This window comes from Coffea arabica, chromosome 10c (genome assembly GCF_036785885.1).
Source record: "Coffea arabica cultivar ET-39 chromosome 10c, Coffea Arabica ET-39 HiFi, whole genome shotgun sequence".
NCBI classification, from domain to species: domain Eukaryota; kingdom Viridiplantae; phylum Streptophyta; class Magnoliopsida; order Gentianales; family Rubiaceae; genus Coffea; species Coffea arabica.
Window position 1 is genome coordinate 53,154,602 of NC_092329.1, and position 14,800 is coordinate 53,169,401.

Below are 14,800 nucleotides of genomic sequence, written 5' to 3' on the forward strand. Positions count from 1 at the left end.
ATAGCAGGTTGATTATTTGATTCTCACAGCTGGAAGACAAAATACTAGCAAGAAATTTCTATCTTAGCTATCATGGTTCATTTCAACTTTATGGTGGTCAGCTTTAGAACAAACTTAGTTTTCTTAGAAGGCAGATTGTCAAAAACTTTCTTCTATTCTTTTCAACAAAGAAGTCAAAAATTTCAATCCAAATTGTTTTCTTTTCTTCTTTTACTTGTTCTTAATCTTTTGCCCTTTCTCCCTGTCTTCTTCCCCTCCCTTTGGCATCTTTCCGCTTCCATTCTCGACCTCCAATTCTCCTCCAGCCTGTCTGATGGGACTCCAATCCCAGGCTGGACGATGACTACAAACCATGGTCTCCTGTATTTGTAACATATAATTTGGTTTATTTACATCTTGGTCGTCTCAGTGTCCTCTTCTTCTTATAATAATTAGTCATATTGATGGCATTTGCAGGCCTAAATTTACACAAATATGTCTGTAGTTTGTATTGAGATCCATTCTCCTCAAGAAAGCTGCTGGAAGACATCAATTGCAGGAGAATCCTTTCAGTGGCTTGTCATTCTCCATGTGGTGGCTCATTTTTTGTTTCCAAAATCTCTCTTATCAGAACCTGTTTTGCTATAAGCCCAGTCTATACTATTTGCAGTTCAACTGTGGTCATTGACTATTGAATCTTATCTAACAAACTCTTTAATTTGTCTGAAAACTGGAGCATGATATTTTAAACCCTTATGGGGAAAACTTCCACTACTGCATTCACCAACTCCTGTTGCATATCTCATCCGCAAAGTTTAGCTGCATGGCAAATTGGCATTTATCCCTAGATGAAAGATTATGATAATGTAACGTGACACCAAATAAAAGTCACATACTAGTGTCTACAGCAGCTTTGGCAAGCAGAGATCAAACCAATTGTAGCGTGTCTGTTGTTCTAGATCCACTTGTCAAACACAAGAACAGTCAAATTACCAATATGTTACTATTAGTTTCAGATGGTTATGGTACAGCCTAATTCTTTGGCAGCAGTACTAAGAAACTGAGTAGGCATTCCAGTTGCAAGTAAGCTATGAGCTTCCCATGTTAAACACTTCTCAATATCAGTTTGCCAGTTGACATTGCCTACACTTAAGTACTGATAAGCAGGGCCATGAATGCCATTTTTGTCCACTTTTTTCCCACTAGCTTTTAGTGAACCAGCATACAGAATTGCACGAAGAACTGATGTGCTAAGAGCCCGAACATGAGCGCTTGGATGAGAGAGACAGCGCACTGTCGCTGGTAATCGGCACTGCAAATTAGCAACCAAACAATTGTACTAGATGTGTCAGTTTGCAATCAACCTATCAAATTGTTTGATAAACAAAATGTAATCTCTGATGTTCACTTCTCCTTGCAAAAATGAGACTTAATTTATGTCGCATGGCATACAGAAATCCTCATTAAATTTTAATGTAAATCACACTATGTTTCTAGTAGCAGCACTAAAGAATGCTGTTTACATGGGTATATTACCTTCAGTAGGTTCAAAAGGCCATCGGCCACAGCCAATCCGGATTCTCCCCACTTGAGTACAGGTTGGACAGCTCTAGCAGTTGCTTCGAGGAGCTTTTTCATTGTTAGAGAATGCAAATGAGCAAATACAGGAAATCAGTCAGTAAACAGTGTGTGTATATACATACAATGTGGGATGTATTTAGACCTGTTAGCATATACAATGTTAGTGTATGATAGATTTACCCATTAAAAAAACAATTTCTTTTGCAGAAAAAGATCAATACTTTCATTGATAATTTCAAACAAGCATATATGGAAAAGATTAGGAAAGAGCAAAATTGAACATTTAAATTTAGCAATTCAAAAGTCTTTACAATTTTAAAGAAAAGAAAAAGACAGCTGCTCATTCAAATAATTAGAATCAGCTACCTCCAGTTGCGGTAAAGTGCATGCTTCTCCATCAACGAGCATCCCATCTGTGGCGCGTAACAGGAGGTCTGAAGCGCTGGATAGAATTACCAATGATTCAGGTGTATCATGATTTCTCATTAGCTCCACAATCACTTTTACAATGCGTTGATTGATCCTCCACATCTTCTGACCAAGATCATCATCTTTGGCAATCCACGGTTGCAGTTCCCTCTCCGCCTGACAAGCCAAAAAAGTGAAGAAAGTGACTAAACATTTAAAGCAATCTAATAAGATAAACACTGAGGTATGCTTCGATGAGAACTGCAACTTAATAATATTCTGTTATGAAAATAATTTTTTTAAAAAAAAGGAAAAAGGAAGAAATAAAACATAGCATGTGGTTATCTTCTGGAAAAAACTTCAGACAGATTATCTTTTTTCAACTATCAATTGAAAGAAATGCATTTTTTGTAAACACCAACTAGCTATAGGAGAGTTCAAATATTATTTGCACGAGATTCAAGTAAAACAAAATCTGGACCTGGAGAACAACTGCTGTTGCAGCTTTTGCTGGTGAAGCTGCTACCACATTGCATAATGCATCAACAACCTGTAGCCACCCATGAAAACCTCAGTTAATGCTAATCACCTTAAAGCTACTAAATTAGACGCTGTCTAAAGCATATACTTTACTATAACATCCCAGATTAAACCTTCTTTTTTTTCAATAGGCATGAGTAAATCTTGCAAAAAGAAGTCATAACTTGATCAATTAAGGAAACAGCGAACAAAGTTGCATAAGAGGCCCTTAAAGTAATCTGACGAGATATGATTTCTAATATTCCAGCAACAGATGCAGATAAAGGAATTCTCTTTTCATAATACTAGTTCTTCAAATTGAAAGCAGTATAACACTTCCAGCATTAGAAGCACCATATTCATAGCCAAAAATGTCAAGCAGAGCAAGAATGGTATTCCTGAGTGCCTAGCATAACATAGGTTGCAAAAAACACCTCCTAAACCTCTATAGGAGCAAGAATGGTATTCCTGGTGCCTAGCATAACATAGGTTGCAAAAAATGCCTCCTAAACCCCTAAAAGAAGCCTTTTTTTTTATATCAAGATGACTATCTAGACATGAGATGTACTTGAAGGCAGTTTCTAAATAAGATAATTAATTTAATGACATCAATAATAATGCTTTTATAAATTTGGTTTGCTATATGATACTTCTAGAAAATACTTTGACCAACTTAATAAACAAATCAATGTGGTAGCACAAGTAACTGGATGCCCTATAATACGTAATTACCTGCCTCCATCCTTGTTGGGCAGAAGTGCTTTCTGCACTTGGTTGTATTTCAGGTGATGCAATCAATTTGTGCCAGAGCAATGAAACAACCGAAAAACACAGTTCTTGTTTTTCAGCTAGTACTGACCTCAAAAGAACTTGGGCACTACAACTGAATCCTATGTGCCTGTCCATTGTCAGAAAGTTGGCCAAGTCAGAGGCATCTGTTGGAAAACTACCAATTCCTTTGCCTGCCATACACTTGGCAACATCTTTACACTGGGTATCCTTAAGCTTAAGTGAAACTTTTGAATGAGGCAACTCCATGCATTGTTGAGTGGATGCCTCCCCAGGTTTTGAACAGCTACAGCTTGAGCACTTACTGTATTCTTTTCCATGGAAACATGATGAAGTTTCCTTCCACAGTGGCACATGTATTAGATGTGCTTCCAATGGTTCAGCCTTGTTTACAATGGATGCAACAGCTTTGCTGTGGATATCTATGAGGTTAAAAAGAGAAGATGCCCTGGAGTGTATTTCATTGTCCCACTTGCATCTCATCAAGATTGAAAGACCATGCATGCAAGCCTTTGACCTCCTAAACAGATCAGAAATATGAGCTGCAACCATTGCAGCAGCAACAATCTCATTTGAGCTATAACTCCAAGAGGTGCCAACAGAAGATGGTTTCAAAGAGAAAAGTGCCTCAAGAATTGCCAATATCCTACGGGTATGACAAACTGCAGAGTCAACACTACCTTTTAACTCACTGGATAGTTCACTTATTTTTGCAGGCTTAGCCACATCCTGTATGTTCTTAGGGTCTGAATGATTAGTCCCTCTGGAAAGCAGAGGGAAGAGTTGAAGTTCGCATGATAGAGCACATACAGCAGCAAGGACATAAGAATCAAATGCGGCAACGGGTCCTTGTTTTTTCATCTTCTTTGTTCGTACTTCTATATGCTTTCCATTGGCCACTTGCAAATCTTCACCAACTTCTTCAGAAGGAACATAATCTTCACCCTTTGCTCTCTTGTTACCCTTCGGTTGAGCTTCATGACTGACACATACTGTCAAAACTACAAACAGAAGGCGAGAGGCAAGTTCTACAGATGCACATGACTCCAGAAATAGTGAATGTACCATTGTGCGAAGCTCTGCCACTGCAAGATTTTTAGAGGCAGAGCCAAACACATATCTTGTTTTTCTAATTTGTTCCCTTGATGACTCAGGTGGAAATGTTCTCTGGAGAATTGCTTCGACAGTAGCAACAAATATTTTCATGAGACAGGTTTCAGAAGGACTACCACGTGGAAGATACTCAAGAACTTTAAGTAAGGGTATGTACAAGTTCCATGACAAAATGGGAGGCTGCAGAGGTGTTGCAACTACAATTTCAGGAAGATCAACAGCAGAAGAACTTAATGGTATTAAGCCATATGCAGCTTCCCATATGGTACATATCCTCCATTCAACCTCAGGACCATGGGCACAAAGCATTGATGCAATACCCTGGGCAGTTGCTTCGACAGTGGCTTCTGCTCCAGGTATTTCTTTCTGATAGAAATTTAAAGAATTATGCATATTGAACTATATTTAATAGAAAACATGGTACAGGGTAGTGAAGCAAACCAGAATGAAAGCCATAGAGTATTTGTCAAACATCATTGCCCAAAATTTACCTGCTTTCTTTCACGTGAAATGTAGCCAACAGTAGGCCCATGTTGCACTTCTATCCCTTCAACTTGTCGTAGTGGTGGGAAGAGCAAAGCAGGCTGTGAAAGTACTCGGAAGAGTAGAGCAGCAGCAGCATCTGCAGCAATTCCTGCTCTCATTGACATTGCAATCCCAATTGCACGTAGGAAATGCAAATGCATCCAATTCCTTGGTAGCTTCACCAATAAAAGAATAGCTCAGACCTTTTAACACTATATATCAACAGCTCTATATATGAATATACCTCTTAAGTACAGAAAATTTAACTTGCAAGTTAGTTATGAGAAAAGAGAAAAATTATAATTCATCACATCCAGTGTATAGTTGTTTAGCAGTAGAACATAGATGACTGGAAGCACTCTTCTCTATAGTAAGTAAAGAAAGAGCAATTTGATAAATTGACTTCAGTGCATTGCTTGACAGCATTACTGCACATTTAGGATCAAAGGCCTAGAGTTAAGCATCTCGAAAAAAGAGAGAAAAAAGGTGTACTATATTGATGCTTTTAGGCAATTGAAAAAAAATGAAATTGTTTGGCAGGAAAAGAAAAGAAAGAGTTTCATGGAGGAAAAACAAAAATTGGTCAACTATACATAGTGGAACAAAACTAGTGTGCTTCTTCATGCTCATGGCCCAAAGATTATCCTAATTTTCAGGGATTTTAAAGGCACTTTGAAATACACCTTATTCAACAAGTTGATGACAACCAGCACAGATAAATGAAAAAAGACCATAGAGATTCAGCATACCCTCATTCCAGATGCATATTCCTCTGCTGCCCGTAACAGTTCCACTAGCTGAACAGCAGCATCGAGTGCATCTGGGGCCCATGATGGAGGAGCTTCCAAAAGTCCAAGTAGAAGTCTCTGCGTTGCACTTGGACTAGCAATGGCATAATACCTAATGCAAAGAAGGAATTAACAACTCCACTGGAATTCTTTTCTACAACAAAAATCATTTAGAAATTACCTATGAAAGAGTCGTGCATAAGGCTCAAGAGCTGGAAGCCCAGCAACAAGATGTTCATCCATTGCTGTTGTAGGGGGTGGAAGCAGAAGTGCAGGAACAGCAGCAGCAGTCAAGGTAGCAGTCTCATAACGAGCTACTTCCTCATCACAGACACTTAATATAACACCAGCACCATTAGCAACTGCCCACCTCGGGGTTGATGGCATTAGTTGGGGATGCTTTCCAGATCCACGAGAAGAAACTAAATAGAAGATATAATTAAATGATTGTTATTATTGCCAAATATATATAAAAAAAAAAAAGTCTGCATAGATAATGGTAACTAGCATATAAATAAGATACAAGATGAGCTATTCAAAATTTTAATCTGAAAAACTTTCACTGTTGGTATGTTGAAATGAACTTTTTATCACAATCCAAAACAATAAAAAGAAAGATTTTCACTCCATGTGATATTTGAAGGCCAACATTGAAGCCACCAATGCTCGAAGCTCTCAAGCACCCTTTGTTACAGTTATTTCTATGAAGAGTTCCAAACTGTAGATCTATCTTATTTTCTAAAAAGTAGAATGCTCTCAACAGGTCAGTATTTGGATAAATTTATGAAATAAAAAATTTCTGAAAATATTATCTTTGCCACATGAGCTTATGTTTAGCCTAACACTTCACAAGAGACATGCATAATTACTGAACCTCAATTGTAAAATCCATATATTAAAACCCAGTGTAGATAAAATGCCAATCAAAGACAAACAATTTTATCAATCTTTTTCAGGTTACATATACAGGGATGCAAGGTCCGCTTTCTATAGTCTAAGATAATTCTCAATTCAACTTCAGCCACTTTTTGTTAGTTGAGAGAGAACTTTCTAGGCTCAAATCATTCAATCTCGTGATGAATGGAAATTAGACCACTTTGGTGTTAGTGCCATGCGGAAGCTTTAAGGAGCAATTGTACAAACTGGCAAGAAATGAAGTTTTTGCACCCCTCACTGCTTGTGTTGCATATGCACTTAAAAACCAGACCACATGGTAGGATTAGTTGATTCAGGCTTATGTAGCTATTGTGTCATGTTCCTTGATTACCCAGTTTGTATTATAAAATTCCTCAGTGTATTCTAACACTGACAGGGACATCTGTTTAAGAAATAGAGCTCCGGACACAATGTCTTTAGAGAAATAGTATTAGCTTGGGAGGTCAACCGAAGCTTTTGGAGCTCTGACAGACAGAAAAGTTGTTTAAAAAAAAAAGGATTTCAGGTTAACAAGTGAAAATACATGAATCATTAGAACACATAGATGACTGCATCAACTCACTGTTCCACAATTTCTCATCCAAATATGAAATCTCACATGGATTGTGTTCATAGGCATACTAAATATTGCAAATCAGCTTCCATATACACTGCCAAAAGTGACTAAATTCTAAGGCTAAAAAATAACTATGCACTTACAGAAGCACGGGCAGAATGTAAGGCCAAGTAATAGGATCAGAAAGTTTCGCTTGCTAATACACCCAGAAGTTACTAATGCCCTAACTTATTCAGTCTTTTTGATGACCATGCATGTTAAAATCCTAACAACATTGCACAGATCAAATCAACAAACTTTTTAATTTGCTAGTGTCCAATTAATAAAATCCATACACTGAAAGAAATACTATAATTTATCTACCAGCCAAAAAATCCATTGAACTGATCAAACAAATAAATTTTTTAAGTTTACACACTAATGAAGTTGCTTTATATTTGTATATTCTAATTTAAGGTTAAACATAGTAGTGGACCTTAAAAGTTTTTCTTTGAGTTGATACTCTGAGTTGACAAATCTCATATGATTTTTTGACAAACATTGAATTGACTTGAAGTCTTATTACAGCTTTTGTCATAAGCTCAGAAAACGATCTAAATCAATCGATCCTTGTTGCATACATATCAATAGACAGTTTCACATGAGTTATCAACTTTATTTTTTCTGCCACAACCAAATAAGCTAGTATGACTCTAAAACTGTTGGTAATATTTGATTAATTGTCAAATTAAAAGTACTTTAAAACTCTTCCCACAGTCAACAGAAGGGAGTCACGTGTAGGACTCCAAAACATGAACTCATTCCATAATTGAAATCCACTGACCTGTTGAAGGTGGCTTGAGTTCTCCAGCTGCATATTTCCCCATAACACCACCACACCTATTATCAGTCAAGTGTTTCCAATGTCAGGAACACGAAAGCAAGTTATAAACAGACGTAGAATTGCTATGTACTACACAGATATCCTATATGGTGAGAAATTGATTTTGTTTCTTTTGATACAAGTGGTTCTTGAAACACCAAGATTTTCAACCAGCAAACAATAACAGACTTCCAGTAAATGGTTGTCATTCATGCATGTACAAATTTTAATCATCTTAGGTTTATACTGGCTACTAAACCCACTAAAACCAGAACTGCATTGCTTAATCGCAATATAAACTGTCCAATGAGCAAGAGATAGAAGACATGAGAGAAAGTGTGGATAACGAAAGTAAGTAAACTATCTCCGGAGGACCAAAAGCCAGCGAATTGACACTGCTAAACCCTGTTCCTGCCTAAAAGATTACTCCCTACATATGACAATGAGAAGAAACAAACATCCAGCCCTTTGTTATGACATCACATATAAGTGTTAAAAATAATACAATACAAACTTTACCAACAAGACTCAAAAAATATCTTCTAAATCAGTTTTGAGTCACCATGCATTGGGTCCCACTTTTCCTAATGAGGAAAAGAACAAAAATGAAGAAGAAAATAAAAGAAAACCAAAGAAAGGAATTACATTTGTACACTAAAGAAGAGAATATCAATAAGTCAGTGGTGGGATGCACCAAGATTATGAATCAACTATCAACCACATAGACAAGAATACAAAGAGGCATCTAAAAATCACATGAAATAAAAAAAATAAAAATAAAAATAAAAAAACAGTTTACTTGGTCTGGTTTTCTCTGCTTCCCTTAATAACCGAAGTGTGCCCATTTGAAGATTTTTAGTTTGCAAAGGTTGTAAAACCATGCAAATGAATGGCAAAGAAGTAGGAACACCAAGTTTCTACATGAACACTAATCAGCATAACTAATAACTAATAACAGCATCTTTAGTTTACTTAAGGAGAATTAGAATGTTTTCATGCAGCTACAGAACTTACCAACGGAAGTAGTCACTTCTGATACCTAAGGGAGCAGCAAGCAATATATCAGTAATCCAGGGAGACAATGGCCTCAGGGGTTTCCTGTCATGTTGTGAAGAAGATAAGCTCGGTTCTCCATCTGCATATTTGCTAGTGGAAACATGTTTGCCACTGTTGTTTCTATCTGCATCACTGTCATTATTCTCAACCTTGTAAACTGGACGGTTATAATGAGTTAGGATTCGCAAAATCTCTCCACATGCAAGAGCCCATTGTTCAGAGTACTCATTCTGTAATTTAAGATTTAAAATCATCAGGATTATGCATCCTCAAATATCAGAACACAGGAAGCCTTAGCATGTAACAAGTACGAAATTATTTCCAAAATTTAATCAGGAAACTTCAAGAGAATCTATATTTTTAAATTTACACAGTAATCGAAATACCTCACTGCTTGGGCAGACCAGGGAAATGAAAGAAGCAAAAGGAGGGCAATTCTTATCATACTCCAGCAAACCATCGATAATGCATGATATAATTGGAAGAATGACAGCATGCCCATGCTCCGGATGGTGAAGTACAAAAGTTGCTGCAGAGCAAAGAGCAAGGACCCAGCATTTATGTTGCACAAGCAATAAAAGAATCTTTAGATTCTAGGAATGATAACATGCATTAATGACCTACAATCCTATATAAACCAGTACCTAGTACATCATCAAAAAGTCGATTTTCTTCAGATGGATATCGATTCCGGATCAACTGCAAACCACCAACAGCTAAATTTTAGAAACATCTACAGCAAGTTCACTAAGTTATTGTCACTTTCTGGATAACAATGCAGAGTGGAGAAAAACTATCAACTTTCTTCTGACAGTTTTTCTCAATCAATAGCTCATCAAAGTTAAAGGCAACAGAAATTACCTCCGCTATATCCTCAGGAAATGCTTCCGATGTAAACTGACCAAAGTACTCAACATAAGCAGTAATTTGAGCCTAGAAAGAGGGATAGAGCTTGAACTAATGAGCAACAATAAAAAGGAAAGTAGAGTAGCCAAATGTTTATTTAGAGGAAACATCAAGGCAATTAAAAAAATTATTCCAATAAATGAAGTTTCAGCTCTACTTTCAACATGAAGACACAAGAAGCAAATAGATTTTACACCGATTGACATAATGAATCTTAACAAATTAAGAAAAGTACATGCTGTGACATCATCTGATTTATTTTAGCTTAATCTTAAGGTGTAACCTGTTATACCTAACCAGCTTAAGATCCCTGTAAACTTGATTATGATAAGTAATTCCCATTCATTGATTTAGTTGTTTACATCTACTACTAATGTCCCACCCTCTCATTGTTGGAGAACTACCCTAGGCAAAATTGCATGGCTTAATTATTTGTGTTCTTAAGCATCACATCCGAAATATCCACACATAATTGTACTAAATTCTAGCCACACAAGCCAATACATATCAGCGTCACATGACTACGAGAAGTGAATGGTATATGGCTTAAAACAGCTTCACTTTCTACTCGTTGATCATCAAGTTTACATCAAAGCAAAAGAACTTTTGTCCTCATGAAAAGTAAGATAGTAATTTCAACACTCTTCATAGTCATAGCAACTCCCTTCTGACAATCTTCTTTAAGATCAGTTCAGTTGTAAAGTTTTAACAATGATGCTAACTACATGTAGAAGAATCCACTTGTTGACTTCTATTTTAGCTAGTTAACGTGCTGTTTGACCTTTCTAAAAGGAACTGCACGAGCCAACTCATGAAAAATATGCTCGGGAAAAACCTGCACAAATTGAAACCAAACCCAGAACCCAGCCCCTGATTTCAGATTAAAAGCATTTAAAACTGGTGTAACCCACTGTTAACAATAGAATTTATGATAAAACTAATTGTTTGAATGTTAAAACTCCAAATCCAGGTCAGCATCTCCATACTGGAAAATCATGTCCAAAAAAGGGAGAAATTAATACTAGCAATCATTATACTCCATCGTAGGGGTTGCTTACTTGATCATTGTCTCTTCCTGGATTTAAAGTCTAAGTCTCATTAGATCCATAAATTACTATAAATTGTGGTGAGAAATTTAATATGTGCTTGTATTAGGATATGCATGCACAAGTGTAAAATCATTTTCATATGGACAACTCAATTACTTTTCTATTCAAAAGTAAAGTGGCACCAAGATGGAATCATCTATGGACATGAAAAGTTTTGGATTGTACCAATACACGTTAACAGCAAGGAAAAAAGAACCAAAGATGAATTAAAGGACTAGTTACATCTTACAAAGTTTCTTTTACAAATGATTAGGATTTTGCTATATTTGATCTTATTTATTTTACTCTAGAACCTTTAACATGATCCTCAAATTTGATAAAATTACTTTTCCCCAGTTGCAGGTAACAGATAAACAAGGATTTTTCCTTCATCAAAATCTCATTATTAGTATCAACTGAGGAATATATTAAATCTAAATAGGCCATAAAAAGATGGCTTGCTTGTTTGGGCTCTAGAAAGGAGGAATTTTTTCAAGCTTCCATGAGTAAAACAACATGCACCTTCAGAAGCTACAAAATGCAGAATAAGATTTGCTTTTTGTATAGGAAACTCTTCAGAAGGCTAATGCTCATCGAATTTATTAAAAAAAATTACTCTTTACCTTATGTAATTCGGAAACATCTTATTCTATGATTGCCAATTCCATGTGGTTTTGGAGTTAATTCATGAGATCATGGATACAGATATCAATTACAAGGGAAACAGTAATAGATTGCAGGAGAAGAAACACAATAGAGTAATGAAATTGACAAGTTCAACACATAAATCAGAAATATCAGAAACATGTCATTTAACTTCTATTGAGCAGCTAGACTTCAGCCAAAGAGAACCAGAGACACATTTTTTATTGAGAACACGGAGGATAAAAAAACTTGTGTCATGCGTATGCTTCTAAAAGGTAATAAAGAAAGGTACATCTCTTTAATACAACAAATCACACCTTCCTTTGCTCTGCATCTTGTGGCGGAGGCCAAAACAATGAGGAGAACTGAAGCCCATCTATCCACCTCTCGCATGAAGCAGCCATTTGAGGATCTAGACAGTACTTTCTATACTAAGATAAGAAGATGTCATCAAGAAGAACAGCCATAAGCCCCATTACAAGAACTACCAATCAAGTATCAAAAGACAGTAATTCAACATTTCTCTGAAGTTGAAACAGGGGATACTCCAGATCTTTCGTTCAGTTACTTATAGCACTCACTCAGCTTAAGCACCAAGATATCCAAAGCAAGATATTATTTAGCGATAAATTTCTCCAGATGAAATTAATTATTGCCAACTACAACCCTTATCCCTGCACCAATAATTACCATAGTTAAGCACCATTAAACAGAGTCTTTTACAAGATTAATCAAATTTTCAACAATCAAGAACGAATAAAATCACAAGATAACAGCAGAAGTCCTCTGCATATGGAAGAAGCAAGAGAAGTTCTGAAGCAAAAAATATGATAAAAATAAAAATAAATAGAAAACTAGAAGCAGCATAAGTCCAAGCTGGGAAAGATTTTAAAGTAAAACTTATCATGAAAAAGCAGCAATAAAACTTGAGTTATCTTGCTCCAGCTAAACAAGGATATAATAACAACATTCAGTTTACAAGTTAAATTATGAAACTGAGCAATCCTGAAATTCCAGAAACAATCAGCAATCCACGAGTGTCATAATCCTTACCTTGCATATAAAATAAATCCACCCAAAAAAATGGTAATCTCAAAGAAAAACCACTCCAGGTATCCAGTCCATCAAATACATAAACACATAGCCAACTTATTATCCAAATTACAACTTTTATTTCATATTTTCCACGAAGAACAGAATAACAAAAGCATATAAAAGAAAAGAATATGATTTTCTCATTAGAGAAACTATGAGATTTATGGGGGAAAAAACTTAAACAGGGGTTCATTACAGGAAAAACACCCTGCAAAGTACATAAGACTCATCCATGCAAACCAAAGATCAAAACTTTAACATCCCTTTCACTTTTCTAACTTTTAACTAAAATCCCATTTCAATTTAGTCCATAAATTCACCAGCCACCAATCATTCAAGTGAAAAAAAATTCAATCTTTAACATTACATAAACACACAAAACAAAGGAATAAAAAATATCTAACAGCAAGACTACACATCAAGTACCTACCTCTTCACAGCTTCTTGGAGTGAAGAATATTCAGCTAGAATTTCACAACAATTCTGTAAATTGAAGGCGAGAGAAGAACCAATTCTAAATAATCTTGTGAAGCTAGAGAGAGCAAAATGGTAAGATTTGTTGTGTTTAGATTTTGGGTGGAGAGAGGCTAGAGAGAGAGAGAGTGAAGAGAGAGAGGAGATCTTTAGCTGCTCTCCCTTGGTTGCAAACGTGGCAATGATATTTTCCTCAGGAACTAGAGGGCCATCTGGCAATTGTTATGGGTGGAATTCTTTATGCTATGGTGGAAAGACACTATACATGATGATGGGCTCATAACAAACATGCATGTAGAATTGTACATGATCTTGGTACGATGGAAATATACGTGTCATATGGGAAATTTGCATATGGACAAGAACCCAAATGTGTGAAATTCCGAAAATGGACGATTGAGCAGAGCAAGATGCCTACTGGGGTATGTGGTGGAATACTTGAATAAAGAAATAAAGAAATTGGTCTGTGGGATCGGCGGTTGCCTGTTGGAGATATTTTTGGGAGCGGTTTTGACCAAAATCAAACACAAGAGCTTTGTTTATTGTCTTCCTGTGCAACTTGGTGGCCCCATTAGTACGTGGTAGTGCTCCATCATTAATCACCATTTTATTAAATTCTTATTCTTATCTTATACAAGAAAAGAAAATATATATATATATATATATATATATATATATAAATGAGTAAATTTTATATACACTGATAATGTATATACTATCACTGTTACATTTATAATACATGTATAAAAGTTAGATTTTAAATTCAAATTTTAAATAGTTGTCATTTATCTAATACTGACGATGTATATTTGATCACCATTTCATCTGTAGGATACCATATGTTACAATTGAGGAAAATTACAATTTTTGTGACCCATATTTCACTCAATTTTACTCGAGTGTCTAATGAGTATTCTTGTGTTATGACATTCAGACATCATCTTCTACTCGGTCTCTATCATAACTAACCATTTTTTGTAAGGAAATTTTCTGAAAATGGCATTGACAACATGATAGCCAACCCTAATTTATGTGAGCGGAATTGACAAGCAATTCATTGGTGGCATATCATTTTGCTCGTTTCATTTAATGCCAGTCCTATTTGAATTGCAATTTTTTTTGGAGTTTTTGTAGGAAATGTATTGTAGCGATTTGATATATGTGAGATAAAAAGGTAATTGAAAAATGTGTTCATGGAAAACATATGAATTTTTTGATGGAAAATGACTTTCCAAACAAGGCCGTCCTACTAAATTTAGATGAGCCGTGCTTTCCTTATATTCATTCATCATTTTTTCTAACCTTGATCTTTTTTTTTTATTTTCTTTTTCTAAATACAAGTATAAGATTACAATTAAAACCTATCTAAACAGTATTACAAGACACAAATAGTGAAAAAAAAACCCCCCAACAGATAGTAAGAGAAAATATTAACCCATCTATCAAGGTTGGAATTCAAATTCTCGAGATTAGCAGGAAA

The 14,800-nt window shown here is 35.8% G+C and overlaps 1 protein-coding gene across 5 annotated transcripts; it reads right to left on the bottom strand.

Moving 5' to 3' along the window:
* Positions 1–906: 906 nt before the first annotated feature.
* Positions 907–13,530, bottom strand: LOC113713618 (protein GIGANTEA). Of its 5 annotated transcripts, none has more exons than XM_027237376.2 (16): positions 13,277–13,530; positions 12,333–12,425; positions 12,069–12,182; positions 9,974–10,045; positions 9,757–9,811; positions 9,499–9,641; positions 9,071–9,342; positions 8,018–8,073; positions 5,884–6,124; positions 5,664–5,814; positions 4,881–5,090; positions 3,220–4,755; positions 2,450–2,518; positions 1,927–2,145; positions 1,516–1,608; positions 907–1,291 (listed from the first exon to the last, which is right to left on the bottom strand). In XM_027237376.2, the coding sequence occupies exons 3-16, from the start codon at positions 12,153–12,155 to the stop codon at positions 992–994; spliced, it is 3,504 nt and encodes a 1,167-aa protein (XP_027093177.1). In that variant the 5' UTR covers positions 12,156–12,182; positions 12,333–12,425; positions 13,277–13,530; the 3' UTR covers positions 907–991. The 5 variants fall into 5 exon arrangements, with proteins under 5 accessions (XP_027093177.1, XP_027093176.1, XP_027093178.1 ...); XM_027237375.2 differs by having other exon boundaries at positions 12,069–12,177; positions 13,277–13,416; XM_027237377.2 differs by lacking the exon at positions 12,333–12,425 and having other exon boundaries at positions 12,069–12,177; positions 13,277–13,528.
* Between the last annotated feature and the right edge of the window lie 1,270 nt (positions 13,531–14,800).

What these genes read in the sequence shown, in the direction of transcription:
- LOC113713618 (XM_027237376.2), bottom strand. Translation starts at nt 12,155, where the DNA reads ATGGCTGCTTCATGCGAGAGGTGGATAGATGGGCTTCAGTTCTCCTCA. An exon ending in TTCCTGAGGATATAGCGGAG is followed by an intron (nt 9,812 to 9,973) that starts GTAATTTCTGTT and finishes GGTGGTTTGCAG; the next exon opens with TTGATCCGGAATCGATATCC. An exon ending in AGAAGTGACTACTTCCGTTG is followed by an intron (nt 8,074 to 9,070) that starts GTAAGTTCTGTA and finishes GACTGATAATAG; the next exon opens with GTGTGGTGGTGTTATGGGGA.